This window comes from Phaenicophaeus curvirostris, chromosome 18 (genome assembly GCF_032191515.1).
Source record: "Phaenicophaeus curvirostris isolate KB17595 chromosome 18, BPBGC_Pcur_1.0, whole genome shotgun sequence".
Lineage (NCBI taxonomy): Eukaryota > Metazoa > Chordata > Aves > Cuculiformes > Cuculidae > Phaenicophaeus > Phaenicophaeus curvirostris.
The window spans coordinates 16,342,301-16,366,464 of NC_091409.1; the positions used below are offsets into that span (position 1 = coordinate 16,342,301).

Consider the following 24,164-nt stretch of genomic DNA (forward strand, 5'->3'; position numbering starts at 1 on the left):
CCCCACCTCCACCCTCAGGTTCTCCTCTGCTCGGTGTGTGCTGGAGAGCAAAGCCCTTCTCGCCCTTCACGTGGGCAGGAGGCACAGAGGGGAAGCACCAGCCATGCAGCAGATCTAGCGTGAGTTTATGTCATATTGAAATCCAGCGCAGGTGTGCTTAGACAGTTTTACAAATACATCAGCATATTCCTTCATTGTTATTTAAATCAAACCACCTGGAAAAAGGGAGGGATCTAGACTAACACAGAACAGCAACCCCTTCTTCTCCAAGCAGCTGAAGAGGGCCTGTAGCTAATACCACAAGCCCGAGCCCAGCTCTGTGAGCTGTGTGGGTCACCGCACCATCTGTCCACCAGCAACCCAGAGTGCTTAATCCACCATCTGCCTGCAGACATTAGAAGCCAAGCCTAGATTTCATTAGGGTTCACAGAGCTTTCAAGCAAAATGTAGGTCTCAGATTTAGGTTAATACACTTTATTTCTGAGAATACCCTAGATTCATATTGATAAGACCCCTAAGCCACCACAGCAGCTCTTCTATTTATCTGCACTGCAAATCATTACCAGATTATGGGGGGCTTGTTTCAGCTGATGCCCAGCCAGCCTGTTTTTTGTCAGAGCTAACTGCGGTTGCTTGTAGATGAACAGGGCATCAGTATCGGGAAGTCAGCTTTATCAGAAAAGCTAAAAGCTCTCTGTGCCACATTAATCCAGAGCAACACACTTCAGAAAAAAGAGACCTTGCTCTGTTGACTTTGCCGAGATCTGGTCCTGGCAAGTTATTCAAAACTAACACCAAACACACTGGGAAATGAACAGAAATGCACAATGGCATTACCCATTTTTCCCAAAGGAAGGCAAGATCTTACAAGCCTTAACTATACACAGTAGCTTGAGAAACAACACATGGAAAAGCTTTTCCAGTACCAGTGCTAACAATGTGTTCCTGAGCTGGGATTAACCTAACACTTCTCCCAGTTATGAGCATGGATACACTGCAGATAATACTTGGACACTCCAGCTTCCAGCCAGAAGCAGCTTCAGAGGCTCTGTAGGATGAAAAAATGCTGAAGCTGGCAGTGTTACTGCTCCAACTATATCCAGGGTAGAGGTCTGCAGAGCATTGGTGGGTAGTCCTGGAAGGAGCTGCGACGGACTTAGAGCAAATCACTTCATGGCTGAGGACTGGGAGTAATACAGGACTCACTCCAGTATGCCAGGGTCTTGTACTGGGGAGTTCAAACTGGACCTGCGCTGTCAGAACGGCTGCCAGAGGGGACCCACTTCCCTCCCTTGGGGGCTGCAGACTTGCAAGGCAGCCCAGGATGCGGGCAGCCCCAGGCAAAGCTATGCCTTTAATTCCATTTAAAACAGCTTTTCTTTGACTGTTAGAAAAATAAAAATAATTAGAATGATAAAAAGCTCTGAACTGCAGGTCTTGCATCACTGATGCCAGGCTCTCACACTGCAGACACTACATGGTATAAAATAACACAATTCATCCCACAAACCCTCTACATTTTGTCTTAAAATCAGCCAGGTCCCTTGCAGATGTTACTACTATTGGAAGCTGACTCAGATATTCCACGCGCTGTAACAGGAAACCATCTCCCAGTTATCAGCCTCCATGAATCTGCAGACAGTTTGCACCTGTTTTTGTCAAACTGAGATCCTCACTGTGAAATTCCAGCCTAAGTGCTTTTAAATCCTTCTTTACCCCACAGGATCTCCCTTCCTCTGAAAGCCCTAGCAAAATTCTTCACTTTGAGTTCCCCCTTTTCAAACACCGGTAAGCAAAGTCACACTGGTTTCACGGAGGCCAGAACATGGCAGCTGGATGTGCTTGGCCAGATTAAAAGGCAGCAGTAACATTTCACAGGGCAACAGAAGAGCTCAGCCTCCAAGATCAAGCACTGCTCCTGGTATTAGCAACTGAGGCAGAAAATCCAAGGGACCGATGCACCTGGAGAAGGTGCATCTCCTTGCCTGGAGAAGAGGAGGCTGAGGGGACACCTCATTGCTCTCTACAACTCCCTGAAAGGAGGTTGTAGAGAGGAGGGTGCTAGCCTCTTCTCCCAAGTGACAGGGGACAGGACAAGAGGGAATGGCCTCAAGCTCCACCAGGGGAGGTTTAGGCTGGACATTAGGAAAAAATTCTTCACAGAAAGGGTCATTGGGCACTGGCAGAGGCTGCCCAGGGAGGTGGTTGAGTCACCTTCCCTGGAGGGGTTTAAGGCACGGGTGGATGAAGTGCTGAGGGACATGGTTTAGTGTTTGATAGGAATGGTTGGACTCGATGATCCGGTGGGTCTCTTCCAACCTGGTTATTCTATGATTCTATGATTCTATGACACCATACACCCTCTCTGACAGACTCCAAACAGACTCATTCCAGGCCCTGACGGGACTTACCAGGTAGGAGAGGGGACAAGCCCAGGATGCCCTGAAATCACACCTCACAGGAAGAGCTGCTAGATGAAGGTGAGGCTAGGACAACATTTCCAATCACAAGAGATGCCATGTTAACTTCTTGCTAAAAAAAATATCCTAACTGAATTACCAAGAGGGCTCCTTGAAGGAACATCTTGTCTCCTACCCAACTGTTGCCATGACCACAAGCTCACTGCTGATCTAAATCAAAGCACAGAGAAGCAACAATCACATCTTTCCCTGGCCCAGGGCCCCTCTCGTGGCTGCAAGGCTCTCTTCTCACAGCTCAGCCCTGCTGTTGTCTCGGCACTGGACATGCTGAGTGCACACAAGTTGGTGTTTGTGGCACTGTGCTTCCTTGAGGCTTGATCTTGGAGGCTGAGGCACAGCTTCAGATCTGGGGTGTTTTTTAAAGAAAGGTGCAAAGAGGCTTTGCTTGCAGAGGGAAAGCGTAGAGTGAAAAGGGAGCAACACACAGCTCTGTGACAGGGACTCCTTCCTACCTTCCCACTCCATCTGGCTCTGAGGATCACCCCTGCTCACAGACGGGCAGGGCACAGATAAGACCAGAGAGCAGCCACTGCATTTACATTCTTTCCAATCACAGCAGACAGTGCCTGTGCTCCCTAACGCTCTTGCTCAAAAGCATTGCACCTATTTTTACCCATTCCAATCCAACAGTGTCCTTGCACCCTCCTCTTTCTCTCACTTTCCTCCCTTTCTCCTTCCTTAACACATATTTAGCAGCCAATGTCAATCTCATTCCTAAGGATGCCTGTACAAAGAAATTCCTTTTGGATCAATCGTTTAGCATCATTTTCCCTTCATTCAGGTTGGGGGGCACCAAATCCAGAAATTTTACAGGGAGACCCAGGGTCTCACTCCAGCGACCCTGGAGCATCCAGGCATGGTTGCGACACACAGGAGCGCACTGTGCCTCTGGTAGAGATGGAGGAGATGCAGAAAGACAGACAGAGACAAGAGAGTACAAGGGGGTGTTTTAAACACATTATCTACCTTTATTAAATCAGAAAAAACATTGCCTAACACCACTGCCGCTTCTAAGACTAGATACTAAAGTTACAGTGTGCTAAGATTAGTAGATTTTATACTTATAGGCTTTAACTGAAACTCCCAAAGAATCCAGCTAAAGCAGCCCAGGGACATGTGCCTGCCCAGATGGGGGGTACTTTCTCTGTCAGATATCAAGAGATGGAAAAAACACAAATTCTCTCCTTAAATCTGTATTTGTTACACTCCTGTTCTGCCTAGGCTTGCAGAAGGTTTTCTGGAATCACCTACATCAACAGACTTTTATTAAAAGCCATCACATGATGTTGACGGCTCTCACTCCAAGCTGCATACTTGGTGTTAAAACAGCTGCAAGAGCCTGTCCTGTGCTCAGCAGAACGCTACAGACCCAGCAGCCTTCTGCAGCTTAAGAGAAAGAAAAGCTGCTGGCTGCCTATCAACGTGCTGAGTGGGAAGTCAGGAAGGTAATCCAACACAGTAAAGTGAGCCTGTGCTCTACAAAACACACTGCATGATCCCCATGCTCAGCTCTCCTTCACGAAAAACGTGTGCTCTGTCTTGGAGCTGATGGTGCAACCACTCCTCTAACAGGATTATTCTTACAGCAACCAGAGCGAGCGGGCTCATCTCCGCACTGCTCTGACAGGTGATTAACCACTCAGAAAACAACCTTGGCTCTGGCATGACCTGGGCCCAGCAAAGCAGGAGGGGCTGTATCTGGGGCAGCCTGCTGACTGCCATCTCAAACAGCCAGAGTGTACAGGCTATTTCTTTACCAGCCAGTGCCCCAGATGGGACATGACAGAGCTGCAGCTTTTCAGCATATCGCGTGCCTCCGAGAAACTGCTTTTCAGGAAACCAGCCATCCTGTGAGACACTGCGGAGCCACGGCAGAGCAGTCCAGGTCTGCACCTCAGAGCACACAGCAATGTGCATTGCATGAAAGGGTGAAAGACAGTTTCTGTTAAGTGGACACATTCAAGTTCATAGTGACTGAAGCTTAAAAGGAGTTAAAACTAAGATATAGGGCTTTCTCATCTCTCTCAGCAGTACTGATGGGCCATGGGGAGTTTGCTCACAGATACTTGTTTCCTGCATGTCTTACCTGGCAGTCGAAGTCCTGGAAGTTGCGAGCTGTGTTCTGTTAACAAAAACCAGAAAAGAAAGGAAAAAAAGTCAGGACAGCACCCTCGAACACACTCAACACCATCATAAATGTTCCCCTGTCAGGGGGGGTCAGTTTGGGGCACAACAACCCTGTGCAGCTACAGAGTAGGAGAACTCTGGCTTGAGAGCTGCCTGGAGGAGAAGGACCAAGGGGTGTTGGTTGACAGCGACTGAAGCATCATGAAGCACATGCAAGAGAACCAGGTGATCAGGCCCAGTCAACACAGGTTCATGAAAGGCAGGTCTTGCCAAACTAACCTGATAACCTTCTATGATAAAGTGACTCGACTACTGGACAAGGGAAAGGCTGTGGATGTATCTTCTTGCACTTCATTAAAGCCTTTGACACAGTTTCTCACAGCATTCTGCTTAGGAAACTGTCACCTCTGGCCTGGCCAGGCGCACACTCTCCTGGGTGGAAAACTGGTTGGCTGGAGGGCCCAGAGAGTGGTGGGAAATGGAGTTAACTCCAGCTGGAGGCCAGTGACAAGTGGTGTCCCCAGGCCTCAGTGCTGGGTCCAGCCCCGTTCAATGTCTTTATCAATGACCTGGATGAAGGCATCGAGTGCACCCTTAGCAAGTTCGCGGACGACACTAAGCTGGGTGGAAGCGTGGATCTGCTGGAGGGCAGGGAGGCTCCAAAGGGATCTGAACAGGCTGGACTGCTGGGCCGAGACCAATGTCATGAGGTTTAACAAGGCCAAATGCCAGGTCCTGCACTTGGGGCACAACAACCCTGAGCAGCTACAGACTAGGAGAAGTCTGGCTGGAAACTGCCTGGAGGAGAGGGGCCTGGGGGTGTTGGTTGACAGTGACTGAACATGAGCCAGCAGTGGCCCAGGTGGCTTGGATCAGAAACGGCAGGGAGGTTCTTCTCCCTCTGTACTCGGCACTGGTGAGACCGCTCCTCGAATCCTGTGTTCAGTTCTGGCCCCTCACTACAAGAAGGATGTTGAGGCTCTGGAGCGAGTCCAGAGAAGAGCAACAAAGCTGGTGAAGGGGCTGGAGAACAGGCCTTATGAGGAATGTCTGAGAGAGCTGGGGGTGTTTAGCCTGGAGAAGAGGAGGCTGAGGGGAGACCTCATTGCTCTCTCCAACTACCTGAAAGGAGGTTGTGGAGAGGAGGGAGCTGGGCTCTTCTCCCAAGGGACAGGGGACAGGATGAGAGGGAATGGCCTCAAGCTCTGCCAGGGGAGGTTCAGGCTGAACATTAGGACAAAAATTTTCACAGAAAGGGTCATTGGGCACTGGCAGAGGCTGCCCAGGGAGGGGTTTGAGTCACCTTCCCTGGAGGGGTTTAAGGGACGGGTGGACGAGGTGCTGAGGGACGTGGTTTAGTGATTGATGGGAATGGTTGGACTCTTTGAGCATTTGATAGGGATAGATGACAAAGGAAGGACCATGACCCAAATCAGGCTAGTTATGAGGCTGGGTTTTGTCTGGTCCCAGTGCCCATTATCAATTTGAATGCAAAACTCTTAGACTACTAGGATCTCACGTCAGAAAACAAGCCAGGCAGTCAGGCAGTCTGTGATAACCGCTGTGTGCTTGCTACCTTTCCACAGCAATCGTGGTGACCTGCAAGCTGCTGAAACTAGAGCACATGGCGACTGGGCTTAGCAACTCAGAGCCAGCTTTTCCCAGAAGGTGACACCACATGCACAGGCGAACGTAATAAGAGATCACACATTCAGTATGCTGCACGTTCCATGGTCTACAGTAGCTTATTCGTGTGTCTGCGTGCTCCGTAAGGCTCTGGCTCTGCCCACAGAGCAGGTTACACTACTGATCACTCTCAAACGCTGCAGGAGGCTGAGCAAATTATTTCAGACAGCATTCTGCCTTGCGTGTTTTAGACACAGCACCTTAGTGCTAAAATTACAACTAGGACCATAAATGCATCACAGAAACACCCTAAACATTTCTTCTTGCTGAGCATCCTGACTCCTCCCCACACGTAAACAAATGGCCCTCTTTTCCTCCCACAAAAGCTTTGCCACACTGGCAGGAACACAGATTGCTACGTCATTCTTCAGTCTGATGCTTAAGTCGAGATATCTGCAAATCTGTTTTAAGAATCCGCCCAATGTTAAGTCCTGAATTGGGTCAATGTTTTAAAGATGACATGGCACAAAGCACCAAATCCTCAGGATGGGGCAAAAGAAAACAAAAAGCAGACCCCTCTTATTTCAGTTTGAGATCCTGAAGTTGAGATTTCTAACAGTTCTGTCTATCCCTCTTTCCCTGCTCTGTTAAACCCAGGCAGTGGAACATTCTCATCTACCAGGTCATACAGAAGGCAAATTCTGTCATCCAATGCCACAATTATTAAGGATTATAAAAATGTCTATGAAGAAATGAGAAATTTCTGTAGCCAGCCCTGGACTTAGAGGATAAGGTTGATCTGAATTTGCTCTAAGAAAAACAAGATTCCCTGGGCAGGGAGTAGTGAGAAAGCAACACAAAGCAAATAATGAAGGTCTGTTGCTTGTTGTCAGGGTGCACCAGGATGCACAAGTCACATTAGTGCTGACATTTCCCAACTCCTGGATACCTGATTTTAATATCCTGAAGTCTGACTTTAAACCATTCATCTATTCATTGTCTTAACTTGAGAAAGTCCAAGATAAAGGCATGTTTTTCAGTCCTCTCAAGGTGCGATGCTGCCCCTCCAAGACAAAGAGCTGGCTGAAATGACCCCTCGAGTCTACGGGCTGGCGATTCCCTCTCCTGGACTAAGCTGCTGCATTTCAGTAATGTTTCACTGAGGCTACACTTATAGGAGTCAAAGGTGTCAGGATGTGGACCAGCCAGAATAATAAAGTGTCACTGGGATAATTTTTCTGATCAGGTTACAGACAGTACTCTCTTTCTCTCTCTTTCAACTAAATGGGAACACATAAAGTTGATTTTCTTTCCAGTATAAAGTCACTACATTTTAGTGAGCCTGAATGAGGTGAACATATATAATCTAAAGTATTTTACTTTCCTGCATTTGCTGTTAGGCTTAAGTTATATGCAAACATAAGAATGTTCGTATTCTTTAAAAGTCAGCCTTCAAATTTTCTGCTGACTTAGAACTGAGGCAAAACAAAGCCAGGAGTGGCCCCCAGTGCCATTTCCTGCAGTTCAGACAATTGAACAAGGTGTGACCCATGTCGATTTCCCAGGCAATTCCACTGGGTTTAGAATTTCAGTATTAAGACACCAGAGCTCCTTTTCTCTGTACAGCAGCCATGGTATCAGAAGTGGTCATAAGCACTCGCTCATTAGCACCTTAAGGGTTTTACTATGCTATTTCTGGCCATTAATGCCTGCTGGCTCAAACCTTTACACCTGCAACGGGTTGGTCAATAACAATCGTAGTGAATTGCCAGCTCAATGCTTTTTGGACTTTTGACACATTGCACAGAACAGCACCTGATGGCACCACAGACATATGGTCCATAAACTATGGCTAAAAAGCACGTGTATTATTTCAAGCTTGAAAGCATTACTAAGGGCCAGATCTCAGAGGTGGGAGCACCCTGAGGCATTTCTTTAGTTAAAATGAACCATAAAAAGGAGAGCAACAGCATCCTTCTCCTTCCACAAAGTGCTGAGGATGGGTCTGGAACCACTCTCCGTGTTTTTTCCTACTGATAGCATATACTACCTGTAGCTTCAAAACTGAGCCAAGGAAACCAAGTAAGATTTCATATGTGCTCAGCTGTTTTGGTAAATGGTCTGCATTTAACGAAGATGTCATGAAGATGATCCAAGTGCAGGAACACCTCTGCTACGACAACAGGCTGAGAGAGTTGGGGCTTTTCAGCCTGAAGAAGAGAAAGCTTGAAGAAGACCTCAGAGCAGCCTCCCAGTGGTGAAAGGGGCTCCAGGAAAGCTGGGGAGGGGCTCTTGATCAAGGAGCGCAGGGATACGACAAGGGGGAACGGTTTTGAGCTGAAAGAGGGGAAATTTAAATGAGATCTTTGGAATAAATGTTTTCCTGTGAGGGTGGAGAGCCCCTGGCACAGGCTGCCCAGAGCAGTGGTGGCTGCCCCGCCCCTGGAGGTGTCCAAGTCCAGGTTGGCAGGGGTGTGAGACTGGATGGGCATTGAGGTCCCTTCCAATCCAAACCATTCTATGATTCTATAATTCTGTGATCTAGAATCTTGCATCTGCAAATTGTAATCATGAACAGTCTGGTTTGGTCATTTTCCATACCTAGCAGACAAGTTCGACGACGTGGGATGTAGTTTTCAATACTTTGCTGTGTAATGGCTGATATCAAGCAGTAGCTTGTGTTGCTAGAGGGTGTGTTTGCAGAAGACTGCACTGTTCAGTGCAAACTCCTACCAGAAATGATTGAAATCTCTGAAATTCTGTGATGCTTTAGTCTGTGCTGGTTAGGGTTTTGCTCCTTCCCGCAGTGTCCTAATGTATCTGTTCATTATCTGTAAAATCTACAAATTCAGCTGTCATTTGCAGTCTAGCTGCCCGTTCTACCAGTCCAGTGCTGACAACCAGGCTTCCACCATAACTTAAATGTAACTTTTAAAAATGTTTCCAGGGAGAGTGAGCCTTGGAAGAAAATAATCTGTGCAGAGCAGCAGATAAAAATACAGAAGGGCCTTCAAAACACTGTATGACTTAAAGTGAGAGCAATTTTTACAGAAGGCGGGCTCTCTAAATGCTGTGCCTCAGCTGTGGCTCATGATTCTCCTAGGATTTTCCATGGTTGAGTTCAAGAGGGTAGTGAGATGACCTGAGGAAGAGGGATTGCAGCATGCAGGCAGTGCCGCCCTCCCACACCAGCTCATGCCTCTGGTCCTCGCTCCACTTGTGGAAGCTGTGCTCATGTGGAGGAACTCCTTCGTACGGTGGAGGAGCTTAGGGAGGAGGTAAAGAGGCTGAAGACTACCAGGGAATGTGAGAGGGAGAGACAGACCAGTGGATCAGGGCCCTCTCACTAACTCAGCGGGCTTCAGGAGCTGATGTGTCTGAACACCACCCACTTGCAAACTGCAAGGTTGGGGGAAAAGGAGATGGGGAATGGCAGCAAGTTCCTGCCCGATGAAGCAAACCTGCTCACCGCACCCAGACAACAAAACCCCAGATCCCCTGAAGAACAAATACGAAGCGCTGCAGGTAGAATCCATCCCCAAGGATGGGGATGATGGCTCCCACAGCCTAGAATCTTTCCCCAGGCTGCGCCATCCTCAGAAAAAGATAAAAACATCCTCCATTAAGAAGAAGAGGAGAGTGATCGTCGTAGGGCATTCCCTTCTAAAAGGAACGGAGGGACCCATCTGCAGACCGGACCCGCTCCAGAGAGGTCTGCTGCTTACCGGGGGCACCAGTGAAGGAGGTAACTAGAAAACTTCCTTCCCTGGTCCAAGAGATGGACTATTATCCTCTGATAGTATTCCAAATTGGTAGTGAGGATACAGAGAATAGAAAGCCCAAAGCCATTAAGACAGACTTCAGGGCTCTTGGGAAAATGATGGAGGGCTCTGCGGCTCAAGTAGTATTTAGCTCTATTCCAAGGCTAAACACAGAGGAGCAGGAAGTCAAGAAGAAGAATTTGATTAATGCCTGGCTCCAAGACTGGTGTGAGGAGAGGGGCTTTGGTTTCTTTGATCATGGGGTGGCCCACGCACCCCCAGACTTTCTTACTAGAGATGGGACACGTGTGTCTCCTAGGGGGGCTAAAGCCCTTGCTAAAAATCTAGCCAGGCTCATTAACTGAGATTTAAACTAGATGTGAAGGGGGAGGGGGGTGAGATCAGGCTAGACAGGAGTGAGCCTGGACATGGGGCACCGGTGACTCAGAGATGGCGTGCTGGTGAGGACCATCAGTACATCACCACAGAGCAAGTGTGGGTGATTACACCTGGGGACGGTAAGGAAGATACGGGCACTCTGGCATTAGCTACTACAGTGACCAGCCACTTGGGAATAAACTCTGTTCCCTCTAAGAGGGCTGAAGGTTCGCCAGCCCAGCTGAAGTGCATTTACACCAATGCACACAGCATGAGGAATAAGCAGGAGGAGTTGGAAACTGTTGTAGGGCAAGGAGGCTATGATGTCATTGCCATCACAGAAACGTGGTGGGATGACTTATATAACTGGAGTGCGGCTGTGGTGGGGTACAAACTCTTCAGGTGGGATAGGAAGGGTAGGAGAGGAGGCGGGGTAGCCCTCTATGTAAGGGAGGACTTGGACACCGTTGAGCTGGATTGTAGTAATGAGGAGATCGAGTGCCTGTGGGTTAAAATCAAAGGAGCCCAAAAGAAGGTAGATTTTGTGGTGGGAGTTTGTTACAGACCACCCAGCAAAGAAGAAGCTGATGAGCTCTTCTATAAACAGCTGGGGATAGTCTCTAGATCGATGCCTCCTGTCCATGTGGGAGACTTCAGTCTTCCAGATATCTGTTGGAAGTACAACAGATTGGAAAGGAAGTAGTCTAGAAGGTTCCTGGAGTGCGTGGAAGACAACTTCCTCACACATCTGGTGAAAGAGCCGACAAGGGAAGGTGCCCTCCTGGACCTGCTGTTTGTGAACAGAGAAGGCCTTGTGGGGGATGTGGTGGTAGGAGGACACCTGGACAAAACGATCACGAGATGATAGGGTTTTCAGCTCTAGGTGAGGTGAGGAGAGTGGTTAGTAGGACAGTCGCATTCAAATTCCAGAGGGCAGACTTTGGACTGTTCAGAAGGCTGGTTGGCAAAGTCTCATGGGAGACAGTAGTTAAGGGCAAGGGAGCCCATGAGGGCTGGGAGCTCTTCAAAAAGGAAATCCTAGCAGCTCAGGAGAAAGCCGTCCCCATGTTCCGGAAAAAAAGCCGGCGGGGCTAAGAAACCAGCTTGGTTGAGCAGGGAGATCTTGAGTGATATCAAGAAGAAGAGAAATGTTTATGAGCTTTGGAAGAAGGGTCAAGCATCTTGGGTGGACTACAGAAGGGAAGTGAGATCATGCAGGGAAAAAATTAGGAGGGCTAAGCCGCTACTAGAAAACAGATGGGCGAAGTCTGTGAAACATAACAAAAAATCTTTCTGTTAATATATTAACAATAAAAGGAGGACTAGGGAGACCATACAGTCCCTATTGGACGCAGAAGGAACAACAGTGACAGGGGATGAGGAAAAGGCTGAGGTACTTAATGCCTTCTTTGCCTCAGTCTTTAATTGTAAAGAAAGTTGTTCCCTCTGTTTACAAACCCAGGAGTTAGAGGAGCAGAATGAGGCTCCCATGATCCAAGAGGCGGTGGTTAGAGACTTACTTGCCCAGCCAGACACCCACAAGTCTATGGGGCCAGATGGGATCCACCCAAGGGTGTTGAAGGAGCTGGCAGATGTGCTGGCCAAACCCCTTTCCATCATCTTCCAGCAGTCCTGGCTGACTGGGGAAGTTCCACTGGACTGGAGGCTGATGTTGTGCCCGTCTACAAGAAGGGTCGCAGGGAGGATCCAGGGAACTCCAGGCCTGTCAGTCTGACCTCAGTGCCAGGGAAAGTCATGGAGCAGGTGATCTTGAGTGCTATCATGAAGCACATGCAAGAGAACCAGGTGATCAGGCCCAGTCAACACAGGTTCATGAAAGGCAGGTCTTGCCAAACTAACCTGATAACCTTCTATGATAAAGTGACTCGACTACTGGACAAGGGAAAGGCTGTGGATGTATCTTCCTGGACTTCAGTAAAGCCTTTGACACAGTTTCTCACAGCATTCTGCTTCAGAAACTCTCAGCCTCTGGCCTGGACAGGTGCACGCTCTCCTGGGTGGAAAACGGGTTGGCTGGAGGGCCCAGAGAGTGGTGGGAAATGGAGTTAACTCCAGCTGGAGGCCAGTGACAAGTGGTGTCCCCAGGTCTCAGTGCTGGGTCCAGCCCTGTTCAATGTCTTTATCAATGACCTGGATGAAGGCATCGAGTGCACCCTTAGCAAGTTTGCAGACGACACTAAGCTGGGTGGGAGTGTGGATCTGCTGGAGGGCAGGGAGGCTCCCAAGGGATCTGAACATGCTGGACCGCTGGGCTGAGACCAATGGGATGAGGTTTAACAAGGCCAAATGCCAGGTCCTGCACTTGGGGCACAACAACCCTGTGCAGCTACAGACTAGGAGAAGTCTGGCTGGAAACTGCCTGGAGGAGAGGGACCTGGGGGTGTTGGTTGACAGTGACTGAACATGAGCCAGCAGTGGCCCAGGTGGCTTGGATCAGAAACGGCAGGGAGGTTCTTCTCCCTCTGTACTCGGCACTGGTGAGACCGCTCCTCGAATCCTGTGTTCAGTTCTGGGCCCCTCACCACAAGAAGGATGTTGAGGCTCTGGAGCGAGTCCAGAGAAGAGCAACAAAGCTGGTGAAGGGGCTGGAGAACAGGCCTTATGAGGAACGGCTGAGAGAGCTGGGGGTTGTTTAGCCTGGAGAAGAGGAGGCTGAGGGGAGACCTCATTGCTCCCTACAACTACCTGAAAGGAGGTTGTGGAGAGGAGGGAGCTGGGCTCTTCTCCCAAGGGACAGGGGACAGGATGAGAGGGAATGGCCTCAAGCTCTGCCAGGGGAGGTTCAGGCTGAACATTAGGACAAAAATTTTCACAGAAAGGGTCATTGGGCACTGGCAGAGGCTGCCCAGGGAGGGGTTTGAGTCACCTTCCCTGGAGGGGTTTAAGGGACGGGTGGACGAGGTGCTGAGGGACGTGGTTTAGTGATTGATGGGAATGGTTGGACTCGATGATCCGGTGGGTCTTTGCCAACCTGGTGATTCTATGATTCTACGCCAAAACGAAGTGGTTTTCAATTTATAAGCTGTCGGTCTCCTTGTTAAGTATAACCCATCGGGTCCGTGCTGTGGTGCCATCTGCACAGCCACTTCTCTTAGCTAATTGCTGGGACAGTTTGGGTTTAATCACAGAATCCTAAAAGGGCTTGAGGTGGGAGGGACCTCTAAGCCCATCTAGTTCCACCCTTTGCCATGGGCAGGGATACCTCCCACTGGATCAGAGGCTCCAAGCCCCATCCAACTTGGCCTGGAACACCTCCAGGGATGGGGCAGCCATGACTTCCCGAGGCAACCTGGGCCAGGGACTCACCACCCCCACTGTGAAGAAATTCCTCATTATGTTTACTCTAAATCTGCCCCTCTCCAGTTTACAGCCATTCCCCCTGGTCCTACCACTACATTAACTTTACAAAAAGTCCATTCCCAGTTTTCTTGTACGACCTCTTTAGGTACTGGAAATCCAGTGAGGCTAGGGCTTTCCTAAAGCCCAGACAGCTCTCCTGCAGCCCACAGAAGACAAAGTGAAAGCCTTAACCAGCTGCTGAAATACGATTTTCCAGACTTTCCGTATTGCATGAATTTGGACTGCTCTAGCTAGACTCTGCAGATTCTATTAGAAAATGGTTCTCCATTACTAAATCCAGGGAAACAGGGTTGTTTGAGGGGTCAAAATACAATTGGATTATTTAAGACAAAAGATTTGAAACAAAAAAGTAAAAAAAAAAAAAAAAGCAATAAGATACAGTCTAAGGTTTGTCCAACAGGTATGAACTTATTAGAGGCTCCACAGCTCTGCTAGGTCTTTACAACTGCCTGAAAGTAGGTTGTAGCCAGGGGATGCTGGTCTCTTCTCCCAAGTAACAAAAGACAGGATGAGAGGGAATGGCCTCAAGTTGCACCAGGGGAGGTTTAGACTGGATACTAGGAAATATTAAGTCATGGATAAGCTTATGAAGCATTGGAAGAGGTTGTTGAGGAAAGTGGTGGAGTCCCCATCCCTGGAGGGATTTAAAAGCATGTGGATGTGGTGCCTAGGGAAAGGGTTTAGAGGTGGAGTTGGCAATGTGAGGTTAAGGGTTGGACTCAGGGATCTTAAAGGCCTTTCCAACCTGAACAGTTCTGTGAATGGTATCACCTTTACAATTTCTGCCCTGCCTTTGTAAGCACTCACTACAGACAGGTCTGACATCCCATTTGGCTGGGACTCCACGCTTACCCAGACTGTGGTGGTCGGTCTCTCCTTGAAACTTTGGAAGAGTATGTGGTGGCAGATTATCAGACTGGGTAAGAGTTTACTAGTTTTCAGTACTTAAGGTAGTTCAAGCTGTAAGCAGACTGTGGCAATCAAGGCTCCTTGGCAGACACAGTCAGCCCGAGTACTCCACGAGAGCAAGGAGTAGCTCGCATTACCTTATCGTTCAGAAGCGGTTTGATCTCTGTCAGCTGAACATCCTGCAGCTCATCCATGATGCTGTACGCAGAGCCAGTTAACCCTCAGAGCAGCAAACGGGTGACTCTGAAACAAAGGCACACTGTTACAAACAGCATCACAAGAGAAGTTAGCCAAAGAGAGATTTACAATCTTTCATTAGACTCATATATGCTGTAACTGAAGCCAGAAAGCCTGAACAAAGCTGATTCTCAGGGCAAAACCAAGCACCTGTACCTGCAGAAGGCAGGCACGCTTGCACCCCATGTGTCAGTTGTAGTGCTCCTTCCTCTGCACATCGCCTTGCCCACTGAAAGCCATCCCTGAAAGCTCAGGCCTTGTCTACTCAGAAAGTCTGGATCGACTTCCACGCATCGTTCATACTTTAGCCATAGTCTGCCTGGACATGAACTGGAAATGACTGGATAAGCAGAGTGAAAGCTGGGTTCAATATGCAGGAACACTGACACCTCACTGCCACGCTGACGCGGCTGCACCACAGCATCCAGCCCCTGCAGCCACCGCGGCACCTGCATGTGGAAGACACAGGTGTGGAGACCCACGTGCCTTGTTGGCAAAACACAGACAGCCCAGAACCCATGGTCCTTATGTTATGAAGTGGGATACGAAAATGCCACTGCTGGTCCAGTTGAACACGTACAGGGGGCATCACTGTTAATTGTGCAGCCCAAACAATCATCCTCCGTCAGGCGGTGCAGAGGCATGAAAGGAAAGAGAAAAGTGTAAACAACACTCTGTGGGGTTGCTGTATGGCTACAGGACACCACTGCTGCCACAGGAGAGCTCTCCTAGTCATCACCATCATCCCAATCATCTCCTAGTCATATATCAACAAGGATGGAGGAAGGATATTGGCAGAGTTTGCCAGGGATTTAATTTTCATTCTAGAGGCTCTCCTTGTGTCTCCAGACAGGACAATTTCCATAGTGGGCAGCTGCAGCAATACAAAGAGGGCTCCGGCAGCAGGAGACGATCACACGTGATACTGCAGATTGCTTAGTTGTTCAGGAAAACTGTACATATTACTGTAGATAAAATAAGTCATGGACACAGGTAGGGACACGAAGAGGCATGCGGTGGGCTCCCGGGGCACTAGCTGAGAATGCTAGAAAAAGACTCAAATCTTGTCACATGTCAGATTCTTTGTCCGAGACAATATTCTGCTGCCAACCACAGCAGGAAAAAAGTGGAACGAGTGCTGCAACTGTGCTCCTCCAGCCCCTTAAACTCCACACAAAGCTGTGCTGTCCAAGAAAGGAGAGGTTCCTTCACCCCAGTGCTGTGCAGAGCTGCACATTCATGTTGTCCCTTCTGTGCCAGGACTGACATTGGTGTGGCTAAAAGCAGGCTGGCTCAAAATAAATCGTAACGCCTCTGCCTTTTGAAAATCAGCCACAGTAACACCCCCCTCTTTTAGTTCCTTTGTTTAGGGAACTTGAAAATATTCTTTTTCTGATGTTGCTGCTGTAACATACATCAGTTGTGAGAGTTCCAAGAAATCAGTTAATTTACAGGTGACATCCACCTTGCCCCATGATGACTGGTTACTCAGCAGAGCAGAGTCACTGTATAACCCATTGTAAGCCCCAGAGCATGCACCAGCTACTGTAACTCTGATAAGGTGTTACAGAAACCATAAAATATATTCAGCTAAGGAATTACAACTTCCAAGTGCACTGGGACCAATTAAGAGCTCAACATCTACCAGGTTTGCTCCAAAGCAGGATCCCATAAGGTTGCAGACACCAAAGGAGTTTCAAACAAACCTCACAAAACTGAACCGCAGGTGATGACAGCACTAGAACCACCACCTTGTTATCTAGAGAGCTTATTGGCCTCTCATGCACCTTTGAAAAGACACCCATGGGATCCAGTGGCAGGCAGGAAGGTGATGCCTGTTCTTGGGGCCACCCAAGAGACTAAGAACTTGTCCAATCGACCCAAAAGGATTAAAAACCTGTGCACACAGCAGCCGCCTGTCTCTGTGGATTTTTACACACATGGCAATGGTAAATCATGCTTGTTTTGTGGTTCAGGACCTCATAATTTTGCCTGACAGTCTACAGTGAAGCAGCGCATCTAACAATCCCACGCACCTAGCTCTGGCTGACCAAAGAACAACCCAGAGCACCAATTGCTCTGCGTTAAATCACTCAAAGATCCTTGTGCTAAAGCTTTGCAGATATTGCTCCCCGTTTCCCCTGAGCAATATAAAGAGCAACAACTCCCAGAGAGCCCTGGGAGGCATCTTGCTGAAACTGCCCAAGGACATCATTGGCTGCCCACACAAGCATGATGTGTAAAGTCTAGAGATAGGGAAACAGGCACAGTTTGTAAATCCTATGTGCTACTCTGTTAATCATTTGTTAGATAAGAATAATTAAAAAACAAGTAGGTGTTCAAAGCAAGGATTACCAAATGCCTTCACCTCATCAACCTCGATATCACACTTGGTATCTGGAGTGCATACTCTGGAATTCACCTGATCCATATCCTCCTGGTCCACTGCTTCTCCAAACACAGTCTCAGGGGAAAGGAGGGGAAGGCTAAGGCAGCACGCTGCTGTGTTATACCTGTACTGCAAGTTGCTCCTTTGTTAAAGCACGCTAGGCAGCAACAAGAAAGGCTGCAGGCTTCAATGCTGGGCTCAGAATTAGGTGAAACTTTTTTGAGGGAGAAGAGACCTCCTGGGCACCAACTGGGCTCATGTAGCTGGGAAATGTTCCACAGGGGAGCATGCAGAAAGAGTAGAATCATAGAATCTAGGTTAGAAAAAACCTCTGAGGTGATCATCGAGTCCAACCGTACTTGATCACTACTAAACCAGACCCCCGAGTACTTCATCCACCTGTCTTTTAAACACCTCCAAGGATGGTGACCCAACCACCTCGCTGGGCAGCCTCTGCCAGTGCCTGAGAACCCTTCTGGTGAAGAAAGATTCCCTGCTGTCCAATCCGAACCTGTCCTGGTGTAGCTTGAGGCCATTTCCTCTCGTCCTATCGCCTGATGCTTGGGAGAAGAGACCAGCACCCACCTCTCCACAACCTCCTTTCAGGCAGTTTTAGACAGTGACGAGGTCTCCCTTCAGACTCTTTTTCTCCAGGCTAAACATTCCCAGGTCCCTTAGACGCTCCTAAGACTTGTTCTCCAGAGACATGCCCTGCTGTGAGCCTGCAGCACAGTCAGTCAGGGAGACTCCAGCTGGGATCAGATTCTCAGCCACGCTGCAGGAGCGAGGAGAGGACCTCCAAAGGGGCCCAACGGGACTGGTCACTGAGGGGAACCAGGCAGTCTCTGGAAAATTGCTGAACTGAGAGCAAAATCAGACACAAAAGATTAAACCTGTGCAGCCACAAACAGCCAGATGGTGGATTTCTTTTCAAAACCTTTTGATTCTGATATGCTTATGCAGCAAATATGAGGTTTTTTCTGTTTTCCTAAAAACTCAAAGGTTTTTTTTAAAGGCTTTTTGAAGGAAAAGGTACAGGGAGTCCCCATCATTGCTTCCAAGCAGCTGTTTTTATATTGCTAAATCACCTCTTCCCAATCCACTCACTTGGGACCTCTCCAGAAAATGGCTGTCACAGCCTCTGGACTTCACTGGAATCCATTCAGAGGATATTCTACAGGCAGATACACGCATTTTTCTCTTCCCAAGGTCTTAGGAAGCTGAATGCCATTGCCTGGGACCAAATATAGGTAACTCAACATTCACAACTTCACCTGAGCACGCTGCCACGCTAACAGCAACTAGGCTTTTAGTTTGAAACACGGCAAAGCTACAACACTTGCTAAAAAGAGGCCACAAGCATTTCTCAAAAGAGAATGCTTTGCAGAGCAAGGCTTGGTAAAGGCCATCTCCACCTTCAGAGGCAGAGGGAGGGGTGAGGTATTGGTGAACTGGGCCATCCTTGCTTGAGTTAAAGACTTGCTGTTAAAGATCTTCAGAAACACCTACCCAGGAAACAATCAATCCTCTCCCTCCACTCCTCCTGTTATTTAAAGGAACAAACATGTCATCTCATAAGCTGTAAGCAAGTTTAAAATATCACAACAAAGCACCATAAATATTCACAGCACACAGCAGAGCTCTGTAGAAGAGAGGTTACAGGCAAGGCAAAAGGATTGCCTGGAATGATCCGTGTACAAATCACACATTTTTCCTGTAAATGTCCCTGTACCACCTGCTTTGCAAATATTCCTCTTGCCTCCATTTATAAATGACTATAAATACACCCAAATACCCCAATTTAAACCATCCATCCCTTTCCAAAGCTTCCTGAAGGCTGAAGTAGGCTCCACGTTCTTTGAAAACCAGTAAGACAATGATTGAAGAGACGTTCAGCGAATCGTCAGCACTCCAGCCTTGCTCTCACTAAGCCAGCAGTGCCAACGGCACCACCCCTCTGTGCTTTGGCTCCAGTTCCAGCTGGTGACACTCCAGCAGTACTGCTCCCCACAGGACTACCAGCTGCAAGAGCTGGGTCTTGAATCCAAGTCCCTGGGCACCTTCTTGAACATTCTCTTTATTATGGAGGTGCAACCTCTCCATGCCATTTAGGAGCTCAGTGCAAAGAAAATCTTTTATACAGAGGCTGAAAATTCTTGATCATTCACATTGACTCATACACCAACTTGACTACATCTTCTAATTCATTATCTCCATAGCCCGGTATACTCCTGCTTTGTATGTTAATTGTACTGCAGCAAAATTACACACATTATCAAGCTATGCTACACAACATGGCATTAAATGTCCCTAAAGAGACGCTCCCTGCCTGGCAGCCCAGCAGAGGCCAGCTGGAAAAGCCTCCTCTCCAGGACAGCCATGACAACCTGGGTGAGGTTTCCGGGAACTGCTCTGACGCAGCTCCTCACTTCTTCAGAGACGGGATGAACAGACGCTCCTCCAGTGTGTGCAGAGGAAGAGAGTAGTGTGCTCCTCAACCACCCGCACAGGCTGCTCTGTTTTCTACACTGAAACGCTGGCTAATGCAGCAAACTTCCAGCAGAACAGGCACAGAGTCCAAACTCACTTTCATAATGTTTTCTTAGGTTACTCACTTTGTGTTCCAGCTCATGGATTTTTGGGAATGCACCACATGGCGCCCCACGTCCAAGACAAACTGCAAACCTGCAGAGAGAAAGCACGTTCCACTTCCCCAGCACAGTGCGAGCTACCACACACAACCAACACAGCTTTGTAACACAACATGCTCTTACCTCCTTTAAACCTAGGTGACACTGGGACAGAAACATCAGCTACTAATATCCTTTCTAAGGAGTTTAAATGAGACCTATATTGAACAATGGTTTTGTAAGGAAAAGCTCCACGCCGAACCTTCCATTAATTTTGGAGGAGTCAAACCCTAATCACAAGAAGTGCCACACTGCCACATGCATAATGGAGCTCAGCTAGCAGGACGTCCTCCTTAGTCATCATCTGAATTAACAGGCTCCAACTACAGTGCTGGTTAAGCTGGAATGCAAGAAAAAAATGTGTCTTCAAATCGTTTTGGGTGACCTGGACCAGTGTCCATGAAACCACTGAGCCACACTGGGCATCCCTGTACAGTCCAGTCCATGAGGTTTTTCACTGGGGATAACCAGGATAAACAGTGGAATGAGAAATTTCTCCTATGAAAATAATGCAAATCATTGTCTCTGAAAGAGCCTTTCTTGGTCGTGGTACCTCTTTCAAACAGCTCTGCAGCACACGCCTTCTTAAGCTGTTCTCCCCACTGCAACTCAAGCAGCAATGGCTATTGTTACCAATCACACTATTCACAGGATTTTTGCAATCCCCTTTTTCCCAGGCACAACTCCAAAGCCACACTTGCAGCAACCAGTGCCAGCAGCCCACCCATCTCCAACTAACCCACAGAGCCACGTGTACCAGTGTTACAGAATCAGAGAATGACAGAATGGTTTGGGCTGGAAGAGACCTCTGAAGCCCATCCAGTCCAACCCCTTTGCAGTGAGCAGGGACATATCCAGCTCAACGAGGTTGCTCAGAGCCCAATCCAGTCTGGCCTGGAACACCTCCAGGGATGGGGCAGTCACTACCTTCTTGGACAATCTGTGCCAGTGCCTCCCCACCCTCACAGGAAAACATTTCTTCCTCATATCTAGTCTAAATCTCCCCTCCCTTAGCTTAAAACCATTTACTCCTTGTCCTGTCACAACAGGCCTTGCTAAGAACTCTGTCTCCAGCTTTCCTACAGTGCAGGACATGTTCGAATGGGTCTGTACACAGATGCTTCCCCCTCTGATGAGCCTCCACAACCCTGCAGCACAAGCTCACCGTGCTCATGGATTTAAATCTACATCACTTCTACTAGTGTCTTTGCAGAGCAAACGCAAACTTTTCTTCTTACTTCATTCAAACTTTAATAAATGCGTTTTGGCCCCCAGAATACAGTATATATATGCAGGCAAAAGCTCATAGAATCATAGAATAACCAGGTTGGAAGAGACCCACCGGATCATTAAGTCCAACCATTCCTATCAAACACTAAACCATGCCCCTCAGCACCTTGTCCACCCGTGCCTTAAACCCCTCCAAGGAAGGGGACTCAACCACCTCCCTGGGCAGCCTCTGCCAGTGCCCAATGACCCTTTCTGTGAAGAATTTTTTCCTTACGTGGAGCCTGAACCTCCTCTGGTGGAGCTTGAGGCCATTCCCTCTTGTCCTGTCCCCTGTCCCTTGGGAGAAGAGCCCAGCTCCCTCCTCTCCACAACCTCCTTTCAGGTAGTTGTAGAGAGCAATGAGGTCTCCCCTCAGCCTCCTCTTCTCCAGGATAAACACCTCCAGCTCTCTCAGCCGCTCCTCGTAAGACCTGCTCTCCAGCCCCCTCATCAAACATTTCAACATCTCTGATTCCAAGTTATCCACCACACGAGGGACAGACCTTTTAAGCTCCATCACAGCAAGTACATATTGTTCAGTATTAAATAATTATGTCTATTGAATATAGGAGTACAGATGTACACAGAAGGCAGGTTTAACAGATGCAGTTTCACTCTTTCAATCTGCTGTAACTGCAGACTGGGAAAGGGGCATTCACAGGATTGATGTAAATTTGCAGAATGCATATACATTGTATAAAAACCAAATTGCTAAAATTCGATTTTTGTTACCTTTTTTTCCCCCTTCTTCCTCACTAATTAAACGTGTCTTCCCCTTACCCGTGTGTCACGACTCCTTGGAGCTTCCCAGAACAGGCCCTGCCAGTGCGGCTTCCTGCCTGCCCTGCACCATCGAAAGGACAATCTCTTCTCAAGCATCAGTATCACTACTTCAAACCCATCACAACTGCTGTGCTGCTGACCCCTCCATCTTCTCCACGCTGTGGATTAACTTGCAAGCAAGAAACCACATCTTGTGTGTGTCAGCTGGAATTTTGTGCCCCTTCTCAGGCAGTTGGCCAGCACAGGAGAGGCAACTCAAATTAATGCAGTTAAACTCAGTAATGGATACAGGGCAGCTCAGAATCAATTCAGGATGTAATTTTGTTATTCATTTAATATAATTGTAGGTGGCTGCCAAAAGGGATGCTCCTGTCCTCTCTCCCCGTGCCAGCCAGAAATCCCTTCCTCTCCCCGCCTCGCACCAGGCCAATGATTACACACTGATGTGCCAGGTCACTGCCTCCTCAATTGGTTTTTCCAGGACTCGTTTTCATTTGGATCAGTGAACTGACTGATGCAATAGCTCCTTCAGCTCCTTGTGTACCAGCTTTTTTGCTAAATCCATCAAGTATAAAGAGCTTGCTTGAGATTTGATTTTAAGGAGCTAGGTTTTTTGGCAGTGTTAGCTCCCCAGTGGAAGCAGGGAGCACATAAAGTACATGCTCGAGCACTGCCAGATGTCACACGGGGGCCCACACTTACCTTCAAGACATGCAAAATCTAATCAAGTTAGATAAAGCATTTACAGGACATAAGACAGAACTCAGTTTGCTAATATGAGTTGCCTTGTTGTAGGGTTTGATTTCAAGATAATGAGGAACTGAAATTTCACCTCAGCTTCTGAAAATGAAAGTCAGTCCCTCCAGCTCTCTGCCCTGCTCCTATGTTTCCTCGCAGCCCTGCCTTGTCACCAGATTAAGTGACCTAATGGTGAAATGCAGAGGTGAGAGATATGTTTCACCACCAGCTATATTAAAAGCAGGTCAAGAGCCCCAAGACAGATGCCTGCCCTCCCTCCCTTGCTAGTAAAACCCATCCATCAATGACACAAGTTATTGAAATCCTCTGTCCAGGAGTAGAATCATGGTACCCCAGTGGGGTATGATGTTTTTTTGGAAGCTATGCTGGCTGTTGGCTAAAAGATACAAGCACGCTAATAAATGGGATGCTTGAAAATCGCTGGCAGCTGCCTAGAAATAATACGTTCACGAGGGTCTCTTGGGTGCCGGTCAGACTATGAGACAAGAGAGAACAAAGAAAGCAAAATCTTTTCCTGCAACTGCATTAACTGTTTCAGGAGGTACATAGAATGGTTTGGGTTGGAAGGGTCCTTAAAGATCATCTAATTGCACACCCCTGCTACGGGCAGGGACACCTCCCACTGGACTGTCTGCTCAGAGCCCCATCCAGACTGGCCTTGAACACCTGCAGGGATGGGGCAGCCACCACTGTTCTGGACAACCTAGGCCAGGGGCTCCCAATCCTCATTGTGAAGAATTTCCTCTTTATTTCTCGTCTAAATCTTCTCCTCTCCTATTTATAGCCATTCCCCCTAGTCCTATCACTACGTGCCTTTGCAAAAAGTCCCTCCCCAGCTTTCTAGTAGCCCCCTTCAGGTACTGGAAGCTGCTCCAAGGTCTTCTCCAGGCTGAACAACCCCAACTTTCTCAGCCTGTCTTCCTGAGGTGTCAGCAGCAGAATGGACTCAGAGTCCATCTCAGTCCCCCTGCTTGGTGCAGCTCCCACCAGCTGGGTTCTCTGGTGAGTGTGGGAGGGGCACAGGGAGCCAACCACTGCTGTTCCACAAGCTCTTACGACCAAGTGGCATCCTACCCAAAACAAAAAAAAGAGCTTTCTCTGATGATGGGCTCAAGACCTGCTGGTTGTTGCCACTCACAGCTGCTCACACTGTTGAACAATCTCAGCACAGCCTCACCGAGATCTCCAGGGTCTGATTCCTGCCCATCAGTAAATGATTTTAAACCACTGTAAGAATGACTGCTGTTTGAAGTCAATTATAAAACTGTGCATATAGTAGGTACCTAGAATATCTTTGGAAGGGAAGTGATGTTTTCTGTCAAATTCAGAACTCCTTTTTGAGAGCAGCTGGAACACAAAAGAGGATGGTGGCACC

At 48.2% G+C, this 24,164-nt stretch overlaps 1 protein-coding gene across 3 annotated transcripts in view; it reads right to left on the minus strand.

The window, feature by feature from the left end:
* Positions 1–24,164, minus strand: part of NDRG3 (NDRG family member 3) — a 69,910-nt gene that overhangs the window by 26,741 nt on the left and 19,005 nt on the right. For all 3 annotated transcript variants that reach the window (XM_069872210.1, XM_069872209.1, XM_069872208.1), the window contains exons 2-3: positions 14,800–14,905; positions 4,567–4,602 (exon numbers count right to left, since the gene is read on the minus strand). In XM_069872210.1, coding sequence (XP_069728311.1) covers positions 4,567–4,602; positions 14,800–14,856 — 93 coding nt within the window. In that variant the 5' untranslated portion in view covers positions 14,857–14,905. The remainder of the gene's footprint in view (positions 1–4,566; positions 4,603–14,799; positions 14,906–24,164) is intronic.